The sequence below is a fragment of the Astatotilapia calliptera genome, chromosome 6 (assembly GCF_964374335.1).
Source record: "Astatotilapia calliptera chromosome 6, fAstCal68.1, whole genome shotgun sequence".
Classification (NCBI taxonomy): domain Eukaryota; kingdom Metazoa; phylum Chordata; class Actinopteri; order Cichliformes; family Cichlidae; genus Astatotilapia; species Astatotilapia calliptera.
In genome coordinates, this window is record NC_137427.1 from 16954884 (window position 1) to 16971746 (window position 16863).

A 16863-nucleotide genomic window follows, 5' to 3' on the forward strand; every position below is an offset into this window, starting at 1 on the left:
AACGCAAAGTGGATGATCCTGAGTTAAGCCCGTCCACTTGATGAGTGGGATTCACTCATCAAGCATCACTTTGTCGCTGATGGTTGATCACTAGTGGACATTCCTGTAGGTAACCCTCTCATTTATTTACTACCTTGTCATATGTCAATGAGTGCTATCCTGCGCTCTCAATCATTTGCCTCAACATTGAGAAAAGTTTAAATTGGACCCGCCCACTTTGCAGGTATTTCGCCCATCCTCTCTTGAAGTCATTGAATGTAACTGAGTTCCTGTGTGGACAGGGCTTTAAACTTTTCTCAACTTTAAAATAAGATATAGAAAATACCTACCAATAATCATAAAGGACTGTACACCTACAGCAGCCTCATGGCTACAGGTAACCCATCCCACGAAGCTCCTGGTGCACAGTCTTTATGCTGATGTTAATAAAAGAGGATATGTGGAATGCTGCAGTTACTGAGTCAGCAGAGCATTCATGACTCTTACACACTAAGCACCTCAACATACCTCACTCGGAAACTCTGTTCTTGACTTTATAAAATCGGCCACTTCTCAGCTGAGCTGAGATCTATTTCTTTCAGTGGAATTGTTCTCCTGAGCACTGGCATGTCTGGTTGATGATCTATTATGCGTGTTGATACTTGAGTTGTGCTTTCTGTTTAGTAGAAGTGAATAATGATTCATGAGTTAACCTGACTCGATGACTCCATCTTTTTTATATATGCTATGTTCCACACTGCAATAATATCAGTTATAGTTGATCATGAAATATCTATGACAACTGGACCAAAAACACTTGAATTCAAAGATTAAGAGGTGCAACCCAATACTTTTGGCCATAAAGTGTAGAGCAACCTCGAGCCTAGAAGCTACCAGTTGTCAGCAACAAAGCGATGTACATTGAGCAAAGTGCTTCCTTTGCGATTGCCCCTTAAATCTGGTTTTCAAACCTAAAAAACAGAATTTTTGAAATCTTAGATTGGCTTTATTTATGGGTGAAAATAAGCTTTGGTTATTTTTTTCTCACTAAAACCTTTTGCAGCATGCCTGCTAATTGGCTGTGTTGAAAAAGCTAGATCTATCTATTTTCTTCTATAATTTTCAAGGTTGTATTCCTGTTTGATAATTATAAAAAGCAAATCCTTTTGGCACTTTTGTTCAAATAACAAATAAAAGATGACAGCAAAACATGCTTGTGTAAAGCAGGAGAGGACAAAACAAGTCTGGATACCTGAGACTAAACAAAGTAAGCAAATGTGTTTGTTTGATGTCCGAACATTGGCTGATAGCTAAATCTTGTTATTATGATTTATTATGATGAATAAATAAGGAGAAAAGGAGAATTTGGAGAATTCTTTTCATGCTGCAACATGAAAAGATTTTTTTTCACGTATAAATCGTGTTTGCAGGTTAAGCTGGCTTTCGGGAGCACACTGGATGTGCTTTGCCCTATGCAAAGCCCAGTGGCTTAACAGGACCATAACAATCAAACAGTCATTTTGTGTAGCTTAGGCCAGAGCCAGCGGGCTGACTGCAGGCAGCCTACAAGCGTAACATTGAGCAATAAAGGATCCAGAGTTTATGTCATGCTGGCACATACAGCACAGAGCGGGACCAAGCTTTTCTCTTAAAATTAAACTCTTCTGTTTTAACCATCAGAGCTAACTAAACCATCCCAACATTGATAAGTGGTGTTGAGAAATGCCACCGCATTAATGGTTAAAAACAGTGCAAAAATGACAGGTTACCAACAAAAGCCATCATTCAGGAATAAACTAGAACCCAGTTTCAGCCAAAACTCTCACAATCTCACAGCTAGAGAGACTACAACATGATCTTCCAGACAAAAAATAGCTTATTGTGAGCTGTGTCAGCAGTGACATAGACACGCACTCGGCTCACAATCACAATATATGTAGCCTTGCTGAAAACAATACCTCAGGCTCCTTTATCAGCCACTGATTTGATGTTTTTCGTCTGTAGCCCTTCAGTTTTTGGGCTGTTATTGTATCATTGATGAGCTAGTGCATGGTGATGTGTGGATCTGTGAACAGAGCTAATGGAAAGAGATTAAATAAAAGCACTGATGAGCAGACAGAGACTGAAGCCTTGTCACATCTGCAGTGTCATCCACTTAACTCTGATGGCAAATCGCATTTCAGAAGAACGAGACAAGAGACAGAGAGGTAATAAGTGAGATGAAAGAGAACGTAGAAAGCAGACCAGTCAGGGATGATTTGTGAAGAAGCCCCATCAGAATGTACGCACTGGCATTGGTCCTAAAAGGCAATAGGCATACCCCGCCTTCTTCACTGCCCTCCCTTGACTTCTAGTAATGGATTTACATTCTCAGGACCGGTGTGTACAAATCTACTAGATGCACATGCATACAAACACACGGCATATGGAGGTTGCCAAATTACCGAGCCATTCAGCTATCAAAAGAGACACCTCGGATTCATGTCACTGCTGTGTTTTGCACACTGTAGCCAATTACAAATAAACCGGTGCATCGTCTATCTCTCATTTACAGATCGACAGACAAGGCGGCTATTTTTACCTCTGCATAAAAGCAGAAACTGTTTTCACACTCCGCCAACTGGAACTGTGCCTTTCATTAAGGAAATCTATTTAGAGCTGAGCAGGGGAGCGGCAAAGGAGTGGGGGAAAGATGAGCACTGATTAAATCTTTCAATGAAAATGTTTGAGGCTCTCTCTGTTATTTCATCACCGCACAGGCCAGGCGCTTTGCAATAAAAATGAGGCGGAGTGTATTTTGCTTTCAGGATCCTGAATCGAGACAACACACTTCAAAAAGTGTTTGTCGTTGGCTCATCTCCAGGACTCAGCTGGTGTCAATCACATGTGTGCCGTTGGATGAGCAGGTCAGCAAACTGTGACCTCGCCATCTGTGTATGTGTCAGAGGCAATTAGGCTCATAAACACATCAGGATACTAAAAATAATGTGGATAAAAGAGAGAAACACTAATAAGTAAATTTATACACAGAAAGCAATTAGAAGCTAATTGATATCAAGGACATAAAAGGTACAAATACAGGGAAAAAACGCCTGTCCTGGAAATATTTTGATCAAACATTGACCATCTGATCTAGTCTCAGATTTCTTGAAAATGGGGAGCGGCAAAGGTCCTTATGATTTATCCTTTACAGTCTGCGGGTGCCATTCTTTGAAATGATGCAGGCCTTACCCTCTTCAAACACAATACCTAACTACCACTAGATTCACTCACTGCTGTTGTCTCATTGTCTAAACCTCCTTCTGTTTTTAGTGTAAGTAAAACTGATGGGGCGTGTCGAGACATCCTCTCCCTGCATGCACCGCTAATAGCAGCTGAGGCTTCCCAGTTGGCTTTCCATTAAGTGCCAGTCAACTGGGTGGTGGACCATTCGCTCATTTACTCAGACAACATGATATCCTTGTTTCCTATGGTGTGCATTGTTTCAGATTAAGTGGCAACAGAGTTGCTAAATATCACCTTTAAGATTTTTGCTTGATAACTTGTTTATCTGCATACTAGAATTAGGTGACCCCGTGTTTGAATGTTACTTAACACTAATTATAAGATATGTGTCTGTGCAACGACAGCATCGGCGGCCAAAAATTAACGTTGAGCCAGAGCCCAAATCCAGTATATGATGCTAGGAGGCTACGCCCATCATTCACAAAGTTCGTGGTTTCCCCTCGATCAGTCATGCTTGACATCTTTTAGAATATACGGGTCATGAGGAAGGAGGCACTAACCAGCAGTTTACAGGAAAATATACACTAATGAGCAAAAGTATTGAGCCAGTCTAATTTATTTGGATTTTGCTACCATGTAGTCAGACTTGCTTGTCATTTTTATTGTTGTTGAGCAATAATTCTCCACACTTTCCTGAAGTTTTTCTTTTGACATATCCACTTCTTTGCTTATGTTCAAGTGAGAACGTGTTGCCAATCCCTATACCTGGCCATTTTCACTGTTAAATCACTTTACACTGAGCTGTGAATCATTGAAGCACAAAAAAGGAACCTAAATCAAGGGATGAACCTTTTTTTCTACACTTAACAGACAACTTAGCAAAGAACCAATCTCTGTGTATTTAGGTATTTCGTTATTTGCAGCATGTCGCTAAAACACAAAATGTGTTCCAATTATTTAGCTGAATCTATTTTTTTAAATTCCAAAAATAACATCATCTGATACTTTTTCTTCACCAAAAACATGATTATTGAAGAGCCATTGATCAATATTTTTGTGTGCCGCGTGTCACTAAATAATTTGAGGAAACTGGACATGTGAAGGTGAAAAAAAGACACTACAGAAGATGAGCAGTATCTTCAAGCCACATCCAAAAGAAAAACAGCAACAAAAAATAATAATAACAATCCAACAAAGGCCTTGCTAGAGTTGGCCCTTCAGTTGATCCATCTATGGTTCACTGAAGCCTCATCAGAAATGGTCCCAAATGAAGGATGGCTGTCAAGAATCCATTCTTAAGGAAGTGAAACAGGGAGAAAAGGCTGAGGGATGCCAAATGACACACAAATTGGACTGAAAATCACTGGTAACAGGTCTTATGGAGTGATGAATCCAAACTTGACATTTTTGGTTCAAATAATCAGAGGACTCAGGAGAGAAGCCCAACAGTGAGAGTCTACAGCCATCTGGAAAACACGGTGAAGGCTCGTTCATTTTAGACAGTGGGGTTGGGGATCTTTTGAAATTGATGGATTTATGAATTCGGATTTGACCAAATGCAACACCATCTGTAAACATTGTGATTGGCCATAGCCTTATCTTTCAGCACAATGATTCCAAACGAACTGCCAGTGCAGTAAAAACATACCCTGACAGAAAAGCACACAATGGAACAATATCAGTCATTGATTGGCCTCCCCGGAGCTGTGACCTCTCTGGGATCATCTTTACAGAAAATGTGAAAGAAAAAAGGCAGCCAACATCCAAAGAAGAGCTTTGAATCTCCTTCAGGAGGCCCGGAGAACTGTTCCTGAAGACTACTTCCAGAAATAAGAAGAGTTCAGGCTGTGATGAAGAATAAAGGCAGTCATACCACATACTAATTTCAAGCTCATTAGAACTGAACAAACTTTGTTTTTTCCTCACGTTTTGATAAATAACTGTATCTACTTCCCATTTTCCAGGAAGAATAAAAAGAAATGACATGTACTGTATACTGTATCTCCCCAGCTAGACAACCTTCCTAAAAGAACTATAAGACATTGATTTATGTGGCTCCAGTCAGTTGTTTTGGGATTTTCTTTGCCACCAACCATGAAGTTAAAAGGGAAACACTTTCACGGAAAGTATGCAGACATGTGAAAGTGTTTAATCACTAAGCTCCTGTGGGCGCATGCCTGGGGGATTTTCGAAGTGGCATTGGGAGCATGCTGTCAACACAAAGGCATCTGTGGACACACTTATGGATTGCACATAAACAAACACACACACAGAATCAAAGATGTATTAGTATTCACTGACAATTTATGAGAATTGACAAACAATCCTGTTGTGCGTCTTCAGTCGAGAGTTAGCTAAAGAAAAGTTTCTAAAGAAGAGGAAGACAATCTATGGTTTGTATATATCCTGCCTTTACAGGTGCTTCATCTCATTTGAGCTGAGCCACGTCGCAATCAGTACATCTGGGGACTTCTACTATCAGCAATCGCAAACGCAGATATAGTCCCAGCCCCGGTAAATAATAACTTTGAGTCTTTGCTGTGTGTACGTAGCTCTTCGCAATCAATATTGTAAGAAAATCACCATCTAGGTCAAGACAGCTAAAGGAGAGAGACGCTTTTTAGACACTTTTTTTACCAGCGGGTTGAAAAAGAAATCTTTAGCGCTCCCAGTCACACATAAAAAGCCATCTGATGTGCCTTCCCTGGCTGAGCAAAACAAATGTGTTTCCTCCATTTTACCGTGTGATTTAAACATGCTTAATATGGTTTATCAAATAAATCCTAGACATAAACTGGATTGATTAAATCCACAGAAACCTTCAAAAAAAGAAAAAGAAAAAAAAGAAACATCATTATCTGAGCTCTGGTGTGCAAATCAGTCAGGGTAGAAAGAAGAATCTGTAAAGGGCCCTTTCTTTTTCTTCTGATGACATGTGCCGTGTGTAATCACGCTACAATGACTGCAGCCTTTTCAGATTTGTGTGTCTAGAGGACAAACAGAGGCTGGGACACTTTGATTATGAGGGAGAGCGAGGGCAGTGCAGCTGCTGTCCGCGCTAACAGCATCTCCTCTGCTTCATTAGATATCGCCTGTGTCTGTGTTGAGTCTCGATGTTTGTTTCAGGCGATGGGAAACATGAATCAAAGCATTCTGAGGTTTGCTCTCTTGCTTCCTGTGTGCAGAGAAAGAAAGCACTTATACAGCAACAAAATCCTCTCCAGGGACTGGAGAGAGGAGTGAGGGGGAAACAGAGCAACGCAGCACTTTGATTCCTGTCCCCAATGGTCTGAAATCCAGAAATGATAGCTGTATGTACAGAGTCACGTGGGAGCTGGTAAAATTGATAGGATGGCAAAGGGTTGTTTTTTTTTACACAGCTCAAACTGCTTTAAAGAGTTGGGAGCAAAGCCAAAGAGTGAGGCTGAAAAGAATGAGAGAAAATGATCCTGTAGTTTCTTTGCTGTGCAAACATCACTGAGAGAGATGACAGGATAAAATGCGCGCTGTCGAGACCATACAGAGGTGTCAGGACTGATTAACAGAAAAGATGCATCATTGTCCTCAACATTAGACGCTGTATTTTTAGCTGATTTGTAACATCTAGTTATTAGAAGGTGAGATTTTCATTCGTGAGGCATTTTCAAGTTTACATACTGGGATATCTTTTAAAGAAACAAATGTATACAACCTGTCAGCCAAGAAAAACTGCTCTTTTTTTTCGTTTAGAATCGACAGATGTTCTCAGCTGTCCTCAAATACGATGATAATATGTTATAAACGTGAAGAAAGGACTTTGTTACCTGTACTTGATTGACCTCTTACCGGTCAGTCCACTAAGTCATGACTTTTCTTTGTTTTGAAAACTTGTTTGGTGACCTGTTGCATGTCACACCCCTCTCTTCCCTTGTTCCACATCTCTGAACCATACATATTTCTATTCATTCACATCTTATATTTACCAAATAAAGTATCCAACACATGAAATAGACTTCCACACATACAGATGAACTTTGAAATGTGTATCTTTACTCATAAATCTTTGGATCTTGTCAGGTTTCAGTCAGGTTTCAGAGCTCAGCACAGCACAGAAACAGCTTTAGTGAAGGTTACAAATGATCTTCTTATGGCCTCTGACAGTGGACTCATCTCTGTGCTTGTCCTGCTAGACCTCAGTGCAGCATTCGATACTGTTGATCATAATATCCTATTAGAGCGATTAGAACATGCTGTAGGTATTACAAGTACTGCGCTGCAGTGGTTTGTATCATATCTATCTAATAGACTCCAATTCGTGCATGTAAATGGAGAGTCCTCTTCACACACTGAGGTTAATTATGGAGTTCCACAGGGTTCAGTGCTAGGACCAATTCTGTTTACATTATACATGCTTCCCTTAGGCAGTATCATTAGAAGACATAGCATACATTTTCACTGCTATGCAGATGACACCCAGCTCTATCTGTCCATGAAGCCAGATAACACACACCAATTAGTTAAACTGCAGGAATGTCTTAAAGACATAAAGACCTGGATGGCCGCTAACTTTCTGCTTCTTAATTCAGATAAAACTGAGGTTATTGTACTCGGCCCTGAAAATCTTAGAAATATGGTATCTAATCAGATTCTTACTCTGGATGGCATTACCTTGGCCTCCAGTAACGCGGTGAGGAACCTTGGAGTCATTTTTGACCAGGACATGTCCTTCAACGCACATATTAAACAAATATGTAAGACTGCTTTCTTCCATTTGCGCAACATCTCTAAAATTAGAAATATCCTGTCTCAGAGTGACGCTGAAAAACTAGTTCATGCATTTATTACTTCCAGGCTGGACTACTGTAATTCATTATTATCAGGATGTCCAAAAAACTCACTGAAAAGCCTTCAGCTAATCCAAAATGCTGCAGCAAGAGTCCTGACAGGGACTAGAAAGAGAGAGCATATTTCTCCTGTTTTGGCTTCCCTTCATTGGCTTCCTGTTAAATCCAGAATTGAATTCAAAATCCTGCTCCTCACATACAAGGTCTTAAATAATCAGGCCCCATCTTATCTTAATGACCTTGTAGTACCATATCACCCTATTAGAGCGCTCCGCTCTCGCTCTGCAGGCCTACTTGTTGTTCCTAGAGTATTTAAAAGTAGAATGGGAGGGAGAGCCTTCAGTTTTCAGGCCCCTCTTCTGTGGAACCAGCTTCCAGTTTGGATTCGGGAGACAGACACTATCTCTACTTTTAAGATTAGGCTTAAAACTTTCCTTTTTTCTAAAGCATATAGTTAGGGCTGGACCAGGTGACCCTGAATCCTCCCTTTGTTATGCTGCAATAGATGTAGGCTGCCGGGGGATTCCCATGATGCATTGAGTTTTTCCTTTCCAGTCACCTTTCTCACTCACTATGTATTAATAGACCTCTCTGCATTGAATCATATCTGTTATTAACCTCTGTCTCTCTTCCACAGCATGTCTTTATCCTGTCTTCCTTCTCTCACCCCAACCGGTCGCAGCAGATGGCCGCCCCTCCCTGAGCCTGGTTCTGCCGGAGGTTTCTTCCTGTTAAAAGGGAGTTTTTCCTTCCCACTGTTGCCAAAGTGCTTGCTCATAGGGGGTCATATGATTGTTGGGTTTTTCTCTGTATCTATGAAGCGCCTTGAGGCGACTTTTGTTGTGATTTGGCGCTATATAAATAAAATTGAATTGAATTGAATTGAATTGAATTGCTCTTTGTTTTTCAGTAGCTTTCATCTTTTGTTCCACATGCAGTAACACGGGCTGCCAGGGTGGATTAAAAGCCTTCTTTTCCTGGTCTTCAGTGGCCCATCATTTCTCTTGTCGCTTCACAGAAGCTGGGGGTCCCCGAGGTCAGCCCCTTGACAAATGGACCAACTCATTGTGTGAACCAAGAAGGAAAGGAGACCGAAAGAGTGAAAGGATATTTGTTGCTACCACGGTGAGTAGAGACCCTGCCATTTGCTTTTTTCTGACCGACGCCCACTTGAGGAAACTCCAAGCTGTGCAGCACACATGGAGACAGCGGCTTGAGAGGCCCACTTAATGCCGCCATCACTTACACACACACACCATAATCCCACGGGACCTCTGTCTCCCCCTTAAAAGTGAGGCTGACACGAGCCTCAGTCTCAACCCTAAAAATCCCAGCTGACCACTGCACTCACGCACACACACACATAAATATGCACACAATTCCCCACATGAGAAAGTGGGGGGCCCTATGCCGAGCAGGTGATGCAGTAGTCGCACACACTGCAAGCTGTGTGGGCATAAGTGTGCGTGTGTTTGTGTGATAGAGGGGGGGCTCATTTGCCGTCTGTCAGTCCTGTCAGACCTGCTGCTTGCATGATCAGCCAGTCGCTGTTTCTCTTCTCCTGGGGTTTCTCGGTTGTGTGTGTCTGTGCATGTGTGTGTGCATGGTGGCATGTGTTTCTTACAAGACTGCTCTGACTCACAGATCAATCCATCCAGGTGTATCGTCCTAATTGTATTACTGGGGCCGATATCAGTTAATGACACAACCACCACAGCCCCCTCTTCTCCACGAGTTTGGTTTGACAGCGATTCGACCTGGTTACACATTATGCCGTCATACCCAGCGGGCGAAGGATTTAAAGCTGCACTAGGCAAGATTTTGATCTGAAAATATATTTATCAACTCATCCTAATTCATAAACTGGGACTGGAGGGAAAAAAGACTCAGGATTCAAGTCAATTAACCCCACGAAACTCTGATGCTACTTTTTTGTGGAACTGATCAAAGTTTAGCAGTATTTTGAAACTATAAAAAATATTAAGTAGGCACTTGTGATAGCTGAACAGAAAATATTTGCATCATATTTCTAAAATCTAAATTTTTTTTTGTTGCTTTTGTATGTCATTTCCTTTACCAGTTTGCAAAATCCCCCAGCGCAGGTTTAAATCACTTCTGTTAGTGATTAAGCCACTGTTACAGCACATTTACAATGATAAGGTCATGATCCATGGGCAATTCACACTAAAGCGCACTAAATATGGAGTTTTTAATATTAAATATCGTTGCCTCTGGTGCAATCCTGCAATCCTGATCTTGCTAAATCTTTCCTATGTTTCATGACCTTTAAGCAAGACAATGTCGTTTTTAACAGATTAATATATCTGTGTTGCTTGGAGCGGATAATAAAGATTAAGACATAGGTCACCAACAGTTCACACACAGATGAGCACCTTCAGAGACAACACAGTTCCACGATGAGTGAAACATGCATATGAAAAGTCAAGCCTAAAGGACTAAAGGTTGTGATACATACCTTGTCAAACAGAGACTTCCATTGCTGAGACAAGTAAAAAGAGAAAAAGAGCGTGTGAAGCAATGAATAAGAGGAATAGATGGGAAGAAAAATAAACTCAGAAACAGGTACCAGACAGGAGGGAAGCACCTGTTTGATAATGATGAATCTCGGCCAAAAGGGCTTCCTTCACTAAGCATTTGCCATAATTGCAGTCTTGCGATCACATGCAGCTATTATCTGATCATTACGGTCAATGAGCCGCAGCAAAAGATAACAAGGTACCAAAAGTGTGCCTCATTATGTGTAAAAGGTAGTATGCTGTGAGCGTGTGTCTTTGGAAAAGATGAAGCAAAGTGCTGGGTGCTTTTACTAACTCGGCTCTCAAAAGAATAAACAGTATTTTAAATTCCATCTCGTGTCTTTGTAAAACGCTTGTTTTTGTCAGTTGTGCCACTGAATTTAGGGACAAATGACTTTCTGAAATTAATTTTAGAGGGACTGTGTTTAACTTCGCTCAAAGAAAAAGAAGCTGAAGGTCCTGATTCATAACTGTGAAAATGTCAAAAGGTTACAGGGGTCATGTGTTCACTTGACGCCACATTGTGTAGACCTACTTCTTCTGGAGCCACTGGGATGACTTCGGTACTTTCCAAAACCTCGATCTCCTCGCCTTCTGCGTTGGCCGCCACCGCCGGAGAGATGTTCACCGGCGCCTCCCGGGTTCCGCCTGTCATTCTCAGGCTGCTCTTCTCCATACACCCACGGAGAGCAGCGATGCGGTCCTTAGGAACGACTCCACATGCTGTAGTTTAAAATCCCATGCTCCCGCCGCGATGAATTAAACGTGTGCGCACTCCGGTTATGCCCGACGCACTTTCACATAGACAGAGCAAGCAAAGCTTCATCCGCAAGGGAGAAGTTGACGTCTGACAGTTTAGTAAAAGCCAGTTAGGGGATAAAAAAAAGTATCCATACAGTGTCACACAATTTGTCAATACATCGTTAGTCAGCAGTGACAAAAGGTTTTCAGAGGTGGAGATGAGTCTTTCCGCGAAAAGAGGCGACGATCCAAGTTTGCGATGCTGGGGACGCACATTGGCAGAGCGAGTCTTCTCACTTCGAGAGGTGCGACGCAGCAGCAGCAGAACGCAGATCCAACTGAAAAAAAAATAATTACATCATCAGTAGTGACAACAACATGAAACCCTGAAAAGGGATGACGACATCGACCTATGAAGTCTCGTATGGCCTCTCCGGGCAGAGGTAAAAGTCTACTTCAGAAGCGTGGGCACATGGCACACTGGGAGAGAAGTTCAGTTATGTTCCAGCTTCTTTTTTGTGGTGCGTCACGTTACCTGGCACGCTGTTTTCTGCCGGTCGACGGCGCAGAGCGGGAAAGGCCGTCTGGTTTCTCCACCGTGCGCCGTGCAAGAAACCTCACTAGGGGGCGGGGGGCACAAAACGACCGCCTCAGACGGGATGGTTGGATCAGCTCCAGGAGACGCCGCGACTCTGCTCCATCCGCATACGTCCTTCCAGGCACAGAGGGAGTGAAGAAGAGAGGGAAGGTGGGGGCGGAGAGATAAGGGAAGGGAGGGAGAAAGGGAGAGATTTGGCCGGCGGTGAGGAGGGATCACCAGCCACTGCCTCTCGGGGGTTTCGAGGAACTCCGGCTCCCTGAGCGAGCAGCTGGCTGTCGCTGGCTCGTGGGGTTTAGGGTGATTTGTGCACGATCGTAACGACTTGTGTTCATCTTTACTGCTTAAGTGTGACCATATGGAATACAACATGCTCATTTTTTATTTTTTACTTATTTTTATTTGTATTGTTTGTGGAAAAGTCTTGTTTTAAAAGACTTTTGTAGCTGTCGAGCACAGCTGTACCCAAAAGACAAGCCCCATCCACCCAACAATTAGAACATGCACTTGCCCTAATCTCTTCCTCTCCGTAAAACATTAAGGAAGCAGATGGTTTATTTTGGGAAAACACGATAACATTACTAAGCAAAGAATACTTCTGGAGCAGGCAGGTGTTTGTTCTTAAGCAATTTGCTCCCAAAATATAAATATTAAGCATAAAATATTCATGCAAAAATAAGGTTTAACCACAGAATCTTCTGAGGTAAAGGTAATTATGCGCCAAAAGCTGACAATTACTCTTAAAAATGATGGAGAATACCAGAGAGAATCACTGCATTGTAATCCACTATGTGTTTTGTTTTCCATGCATACACTGGTGAAGAAATTCATAAAGTTAAGTTTATGACACTTAACATTTCCTAAGGGAGGACCCTCGCTTAATGTCCCACCATATGCTCAAATAAAAACTACAGACATAGTATCTTGGTTCAACATTTCCCTGTTAATATTTGCAGCTAGAGTGAGCATTTCACGTTTGGTCTGATCCATCTAATCTAAAACAGTCCATTCATTTAACTTTATTTTTATAGCACAAAATTACTGTAAAAGTCTACATTCACGATTTTATTTCAAGGTAAAGATTCCAAAAAAATCTCGAAGACAAACTCAACACAACAGTAAGCAAGCACTTGGCATACAGCTCTATTGTGCTATAAACACTAATTAATCATGCCCCAAAAAACAGCATACAAAATCGCTTCAGTCTAAAAGCGGGAAGGAGGGAGTGTCCAAAGCTATAAATTCCGTTTTATTTAGAGGGATATAAAATGTCCCCTCCAGCCCGCAGCTACAAAAAGCAGGGGCCCCACCTCAGACAAACACATACCAATTACCTGAGGAGACATCAAACAAACATAATAGTTGGGTGGAAGCCATGTATGAGGAGAAATTATGTGGTCTGCAGTGTGTGGGTTGATCAGTATCCATCAAGTAAACCTCCCCCAGGTACTTCGTGTTCGCATTACCATGGTAACCATATGACCAGTTGATATTTTTAACCCTGGGGGTCTCTCCCTGACTCCCACACAACAACGTGGGATTAAAGATGAACTTTGTCATGTTGCTTAAAAAAGGAGGAAAACAGAATAATTGGTCAAAGGTCACCAGACCCAGTGTTGAGATTCTGTATTCTTATTTTGTGCTTTTTGTGCACTGGAGAGAAAAAAGTTTAATGGCAGTTTTTTGAACTTACTGTAGGTTGCACAAATAATTCACTCTTCATTACCTCACATGACCATCTCCGTGCAGGTGAAGCAGATGCATGAGCGACACCTTACGATCTGATTTGCACTTCTATTTATATCCTGAAGCAGAAACACAGCCCCAGACCATCACACTACCACCACCATGTTTGACTTTATGATGTTCTTTTTATAAAGCAGCATTTGTCTCTTCAGTCTACAGAATATTTTCTAAAAGCCTTGGGAATCATCAAAACATTTGATGGGTTTTTTACAAATCTGAGATGAACCTTTGTGTTCTTTTTGGTCACTAGTGATTTATTCATACTGGATCTCTCCCATGGATGTGCACTTCTCTCTTGTTGCTAAATTGTGAACACTGAACTGAGGCAAGTGAGGCCTGCAGTTCTTTAGATGTTGTTCTGGTTTCTTTGATTTGTCATTGAGTCTCTGTTGTTGTCATTGTCGTAGGATGGGCACTGCTGGGAAGCTTCACTACTTCACAAAGGTTCACAAAGTTTGGATAATGGCTGTCTCTGTGGTTCGCTGGAGTCCCAGAGCCTTATAAAAATGAAACGCTTTTTTAGATGGATTGATGTCAATGACTTTGATTCTCAGCTGTTTCTTTAGATTGTGGCATGATGCTTTTTGAGATCTTTTACCTGCTTCACTTTGTCAGAAAGATTCTGTTTAAGTGGCTTTAATTAGGCTTCAGTGTGGCTAATGAAATTAAAGTCAGCTTTCAAACAAACATGCATAATCACAGTTAATTGTGGGAAATTTGTTTTTCACACAAGGCTGACGATGCACTGAATTGTGACAAATATGCAAAAACCTAAGAAATCAAGGAGGTGGTAACTACTTTTTCATGACACCCTGTCTTATTGTAAAGCTCAGCCAGAATTGATCTTTTCAACTATAAAACCAGGCATAAAATCATAAAAGACACCAGAGAACCGGCAAACTTATTGTCTCAACAGCTGCAGACAGCCCAGGAATTTCCATTTAAAACAAGTACAAAACCAGCTTTGAGGTGGCTTTCACAGGTCATGTGTTAACATCAGCTGAAGAGCTGTAACCCAAGAGACAGAGGGAAAGGACAGAGGTGATGAGGAAAGAGAGTGTGAAGAAGAAACAGAGAGAGACAAGATGTTTGGTTAGAAAAACACCTGCTATGTGGGGGAACTTAGCTCATCTATAAATGAAGACCTGAACTGTATCACTTTCTTTTCGCATCCGTGTAGCTCAGGGCTGTTTGCAGGCACCAACTGCTCTTTATTAACACCATTCCTGATGGTGTGAAAGTGTTTATTTGCACTGAAATTAAAGTGACTGAGTGAATCAGTGATGGACTCATTGATTGTTAATTATTTAAATGTTGTTTTTCTTCTCTCCATTTTTATGTTTTGTATTCATTTATTTATTTGTTTGTGTATTTTGCATATCCCATACTTGCAGTAACAGATGCTGACTAAGTTTAATTAGGTTAAGTGTTTTAAAAAGTTTCCATTATTGAGTAGTTTTAGCTACTATGACCACTGTCTGCTGTAGAAAACACTATTTTTTTATTTAACTTCATATTATCTGTTGCTATAACTAGTCTGCTATTTAAAATGTATACAAGCACATTAATTTTAGCTAGACATTTGAACTAATGGCAGAAGTTATTTCACTCATTTATTCATTTGCTTTAACCAAGAACATCACAAATCTGTTATCTTTTTATATAATATATAAATATATAAAAATATATATAAGAAAAAAGACTTAAAGACTTTAAAACAGTAGTAATTAATAGAAACTAAAATTCCCAGAGATTTAAACGGAAACTCCCAGGAATTTCAATGTAGTTTATTCTGAAATACATACCAGAAAGTGCACTGGGATAAGGTGGTACTAATTTGGGTTTTTACAGGAAGGAAGAAACATTTTGATTGTAATTTTGGGTAGCAAGTAACTTCAGGTATTTTACAGTAAAGAAGAAATAAACTACACTGTATGTGACTTCAAGTAGTGAGTATCTTTAGTTATTTTAGCTGAAAAACTAGCAACAACATTAAATATACAACTATGCAGATTATGGAGTGACTTAGAGTGTTTGACCAGTCACCAGGGTAAAACATATGACAGTCAACAGTTCAAATGTTGTGGTTCACATTAATTAGGTGGTTAATATATGCCCAGCTAATTCTTGCTGGTGCCTCATTGGTCGATATGTAAGTATGTTGAATCTGATGTTGTATATCATTGGTTGTCTTTGGTTGGTTGCCTAAGCCACTTCATAATATGGCCCTTTCCCTAAAACATGCAGAATATTACTTTATTTTTCTGCTTAAAAAAACTGAATTACCTGCTAATTACCTGGTAATTAAAATCATCCATCCATCCATCCATGCTTGTAGGACTTTAAATTACTTACAGTATAAATTTTGCTTTTTTCAAACTTTGTAGAAAAACAAAAAATTTGAGAAAAAAATATTGAAATTTTCTAAGCCACAGCCCGATCAGGTTTTCAGTAGGAGACATCACAGCTAGAGAGTAAGAAGTAAGGCTGTTATTCTAAGCAAAGACAGGTTTTCTCACGATTCAAGTTTCTCAGAGAGCAATAACTGGCGCTCTCTGCAGAGCCGCAGCAGACAAAAAGACAGCACATCGAGCTTTGTTCACAGAGACATAGAAAAGTACCTTCCACAATGAAGATGAGACACCAACCAGAAAAAAGCAGTCAAAGGAAGGCTGCCTCAAAGTAGTCTCTAAAGACAAGTAGTGATTTCTAAGTTTCCCTTTAAATGGAGTTTAAAGTTTTCAGTGGGCTGTGATATGCCAACATTTCACAGCGGATGACTGGGGGAATAACTAATGAAGCATACAGCATGAGATATTGCTGCGTATTGTGAAATCAATCCTGTGGGGTTCAGTCATCTGCAATGGATCAAATTCACCAAGAAGCTCTACTTCATTATTTAGAAACTTCCAGCAACCTCTGGTTTCTGTCCTTATGCAGTTTATGATGCTAAACACATCTCAAAGGATTTATACATTTTCCAGAGGTCTGGAAGATAACTTCAGAAGTTCAGCGTCTCTTATTTAATAAATCTAGGATAAATTATGGTTCAGTTTAAGCCTCTTCTGGGGTGTAGGGAGATGCTACTTTAACACAGTACTGGGTCTCACTTTAAAACATTCTGGGAGAAAAGCCCTTCACCACATTCCTCATGAAGTTATTCCAAATAGTTACAAAAAATACGCAAATTTTTTTACCAAAGCCCAAAAAAGCC

The 16863-nt window shown here is 40.7% G+C and overlaps 1 protein-coding gene across 2 annotated transcripts in view; it reads right to left on the reverse strand.

The window, feature by feature from the left end:
- rhbdl3 (rhomboid, veinlet-like 3 (Drosophila)) overlaps window positions 1–12404 on the reverse strand; it is a 72888-nt gene extending 60484 nt beyond the window's left edge. Inside the window, exons 1-3 of one of the 2 annotated variants that reach the window (XM_026170592.2) lie at window positions 11841–12404; window positions 11100–11643; window positions 10504–10527 (exon numbers count right to left, since the gene is read on the reverse strand). In XM_026170592.2, the coding sequence (XP_026026377.1) occupies window positions 10504–10527; window positions 11100–11240 (165 nt within the window). In that variant the 5' untranslated portion in view covers window positions 11241–11643; window positions 11841–12404. The remainder of the gene's footprint in view (window positions 1–10503; window positions 10528–11099; window positions 11644–11840) is intronic. The other variant, XM_026170594.2, reaches the window with a different exon arrangement.
- Window positions 12405–16863: the final 4459 nt, after the last annotated feature.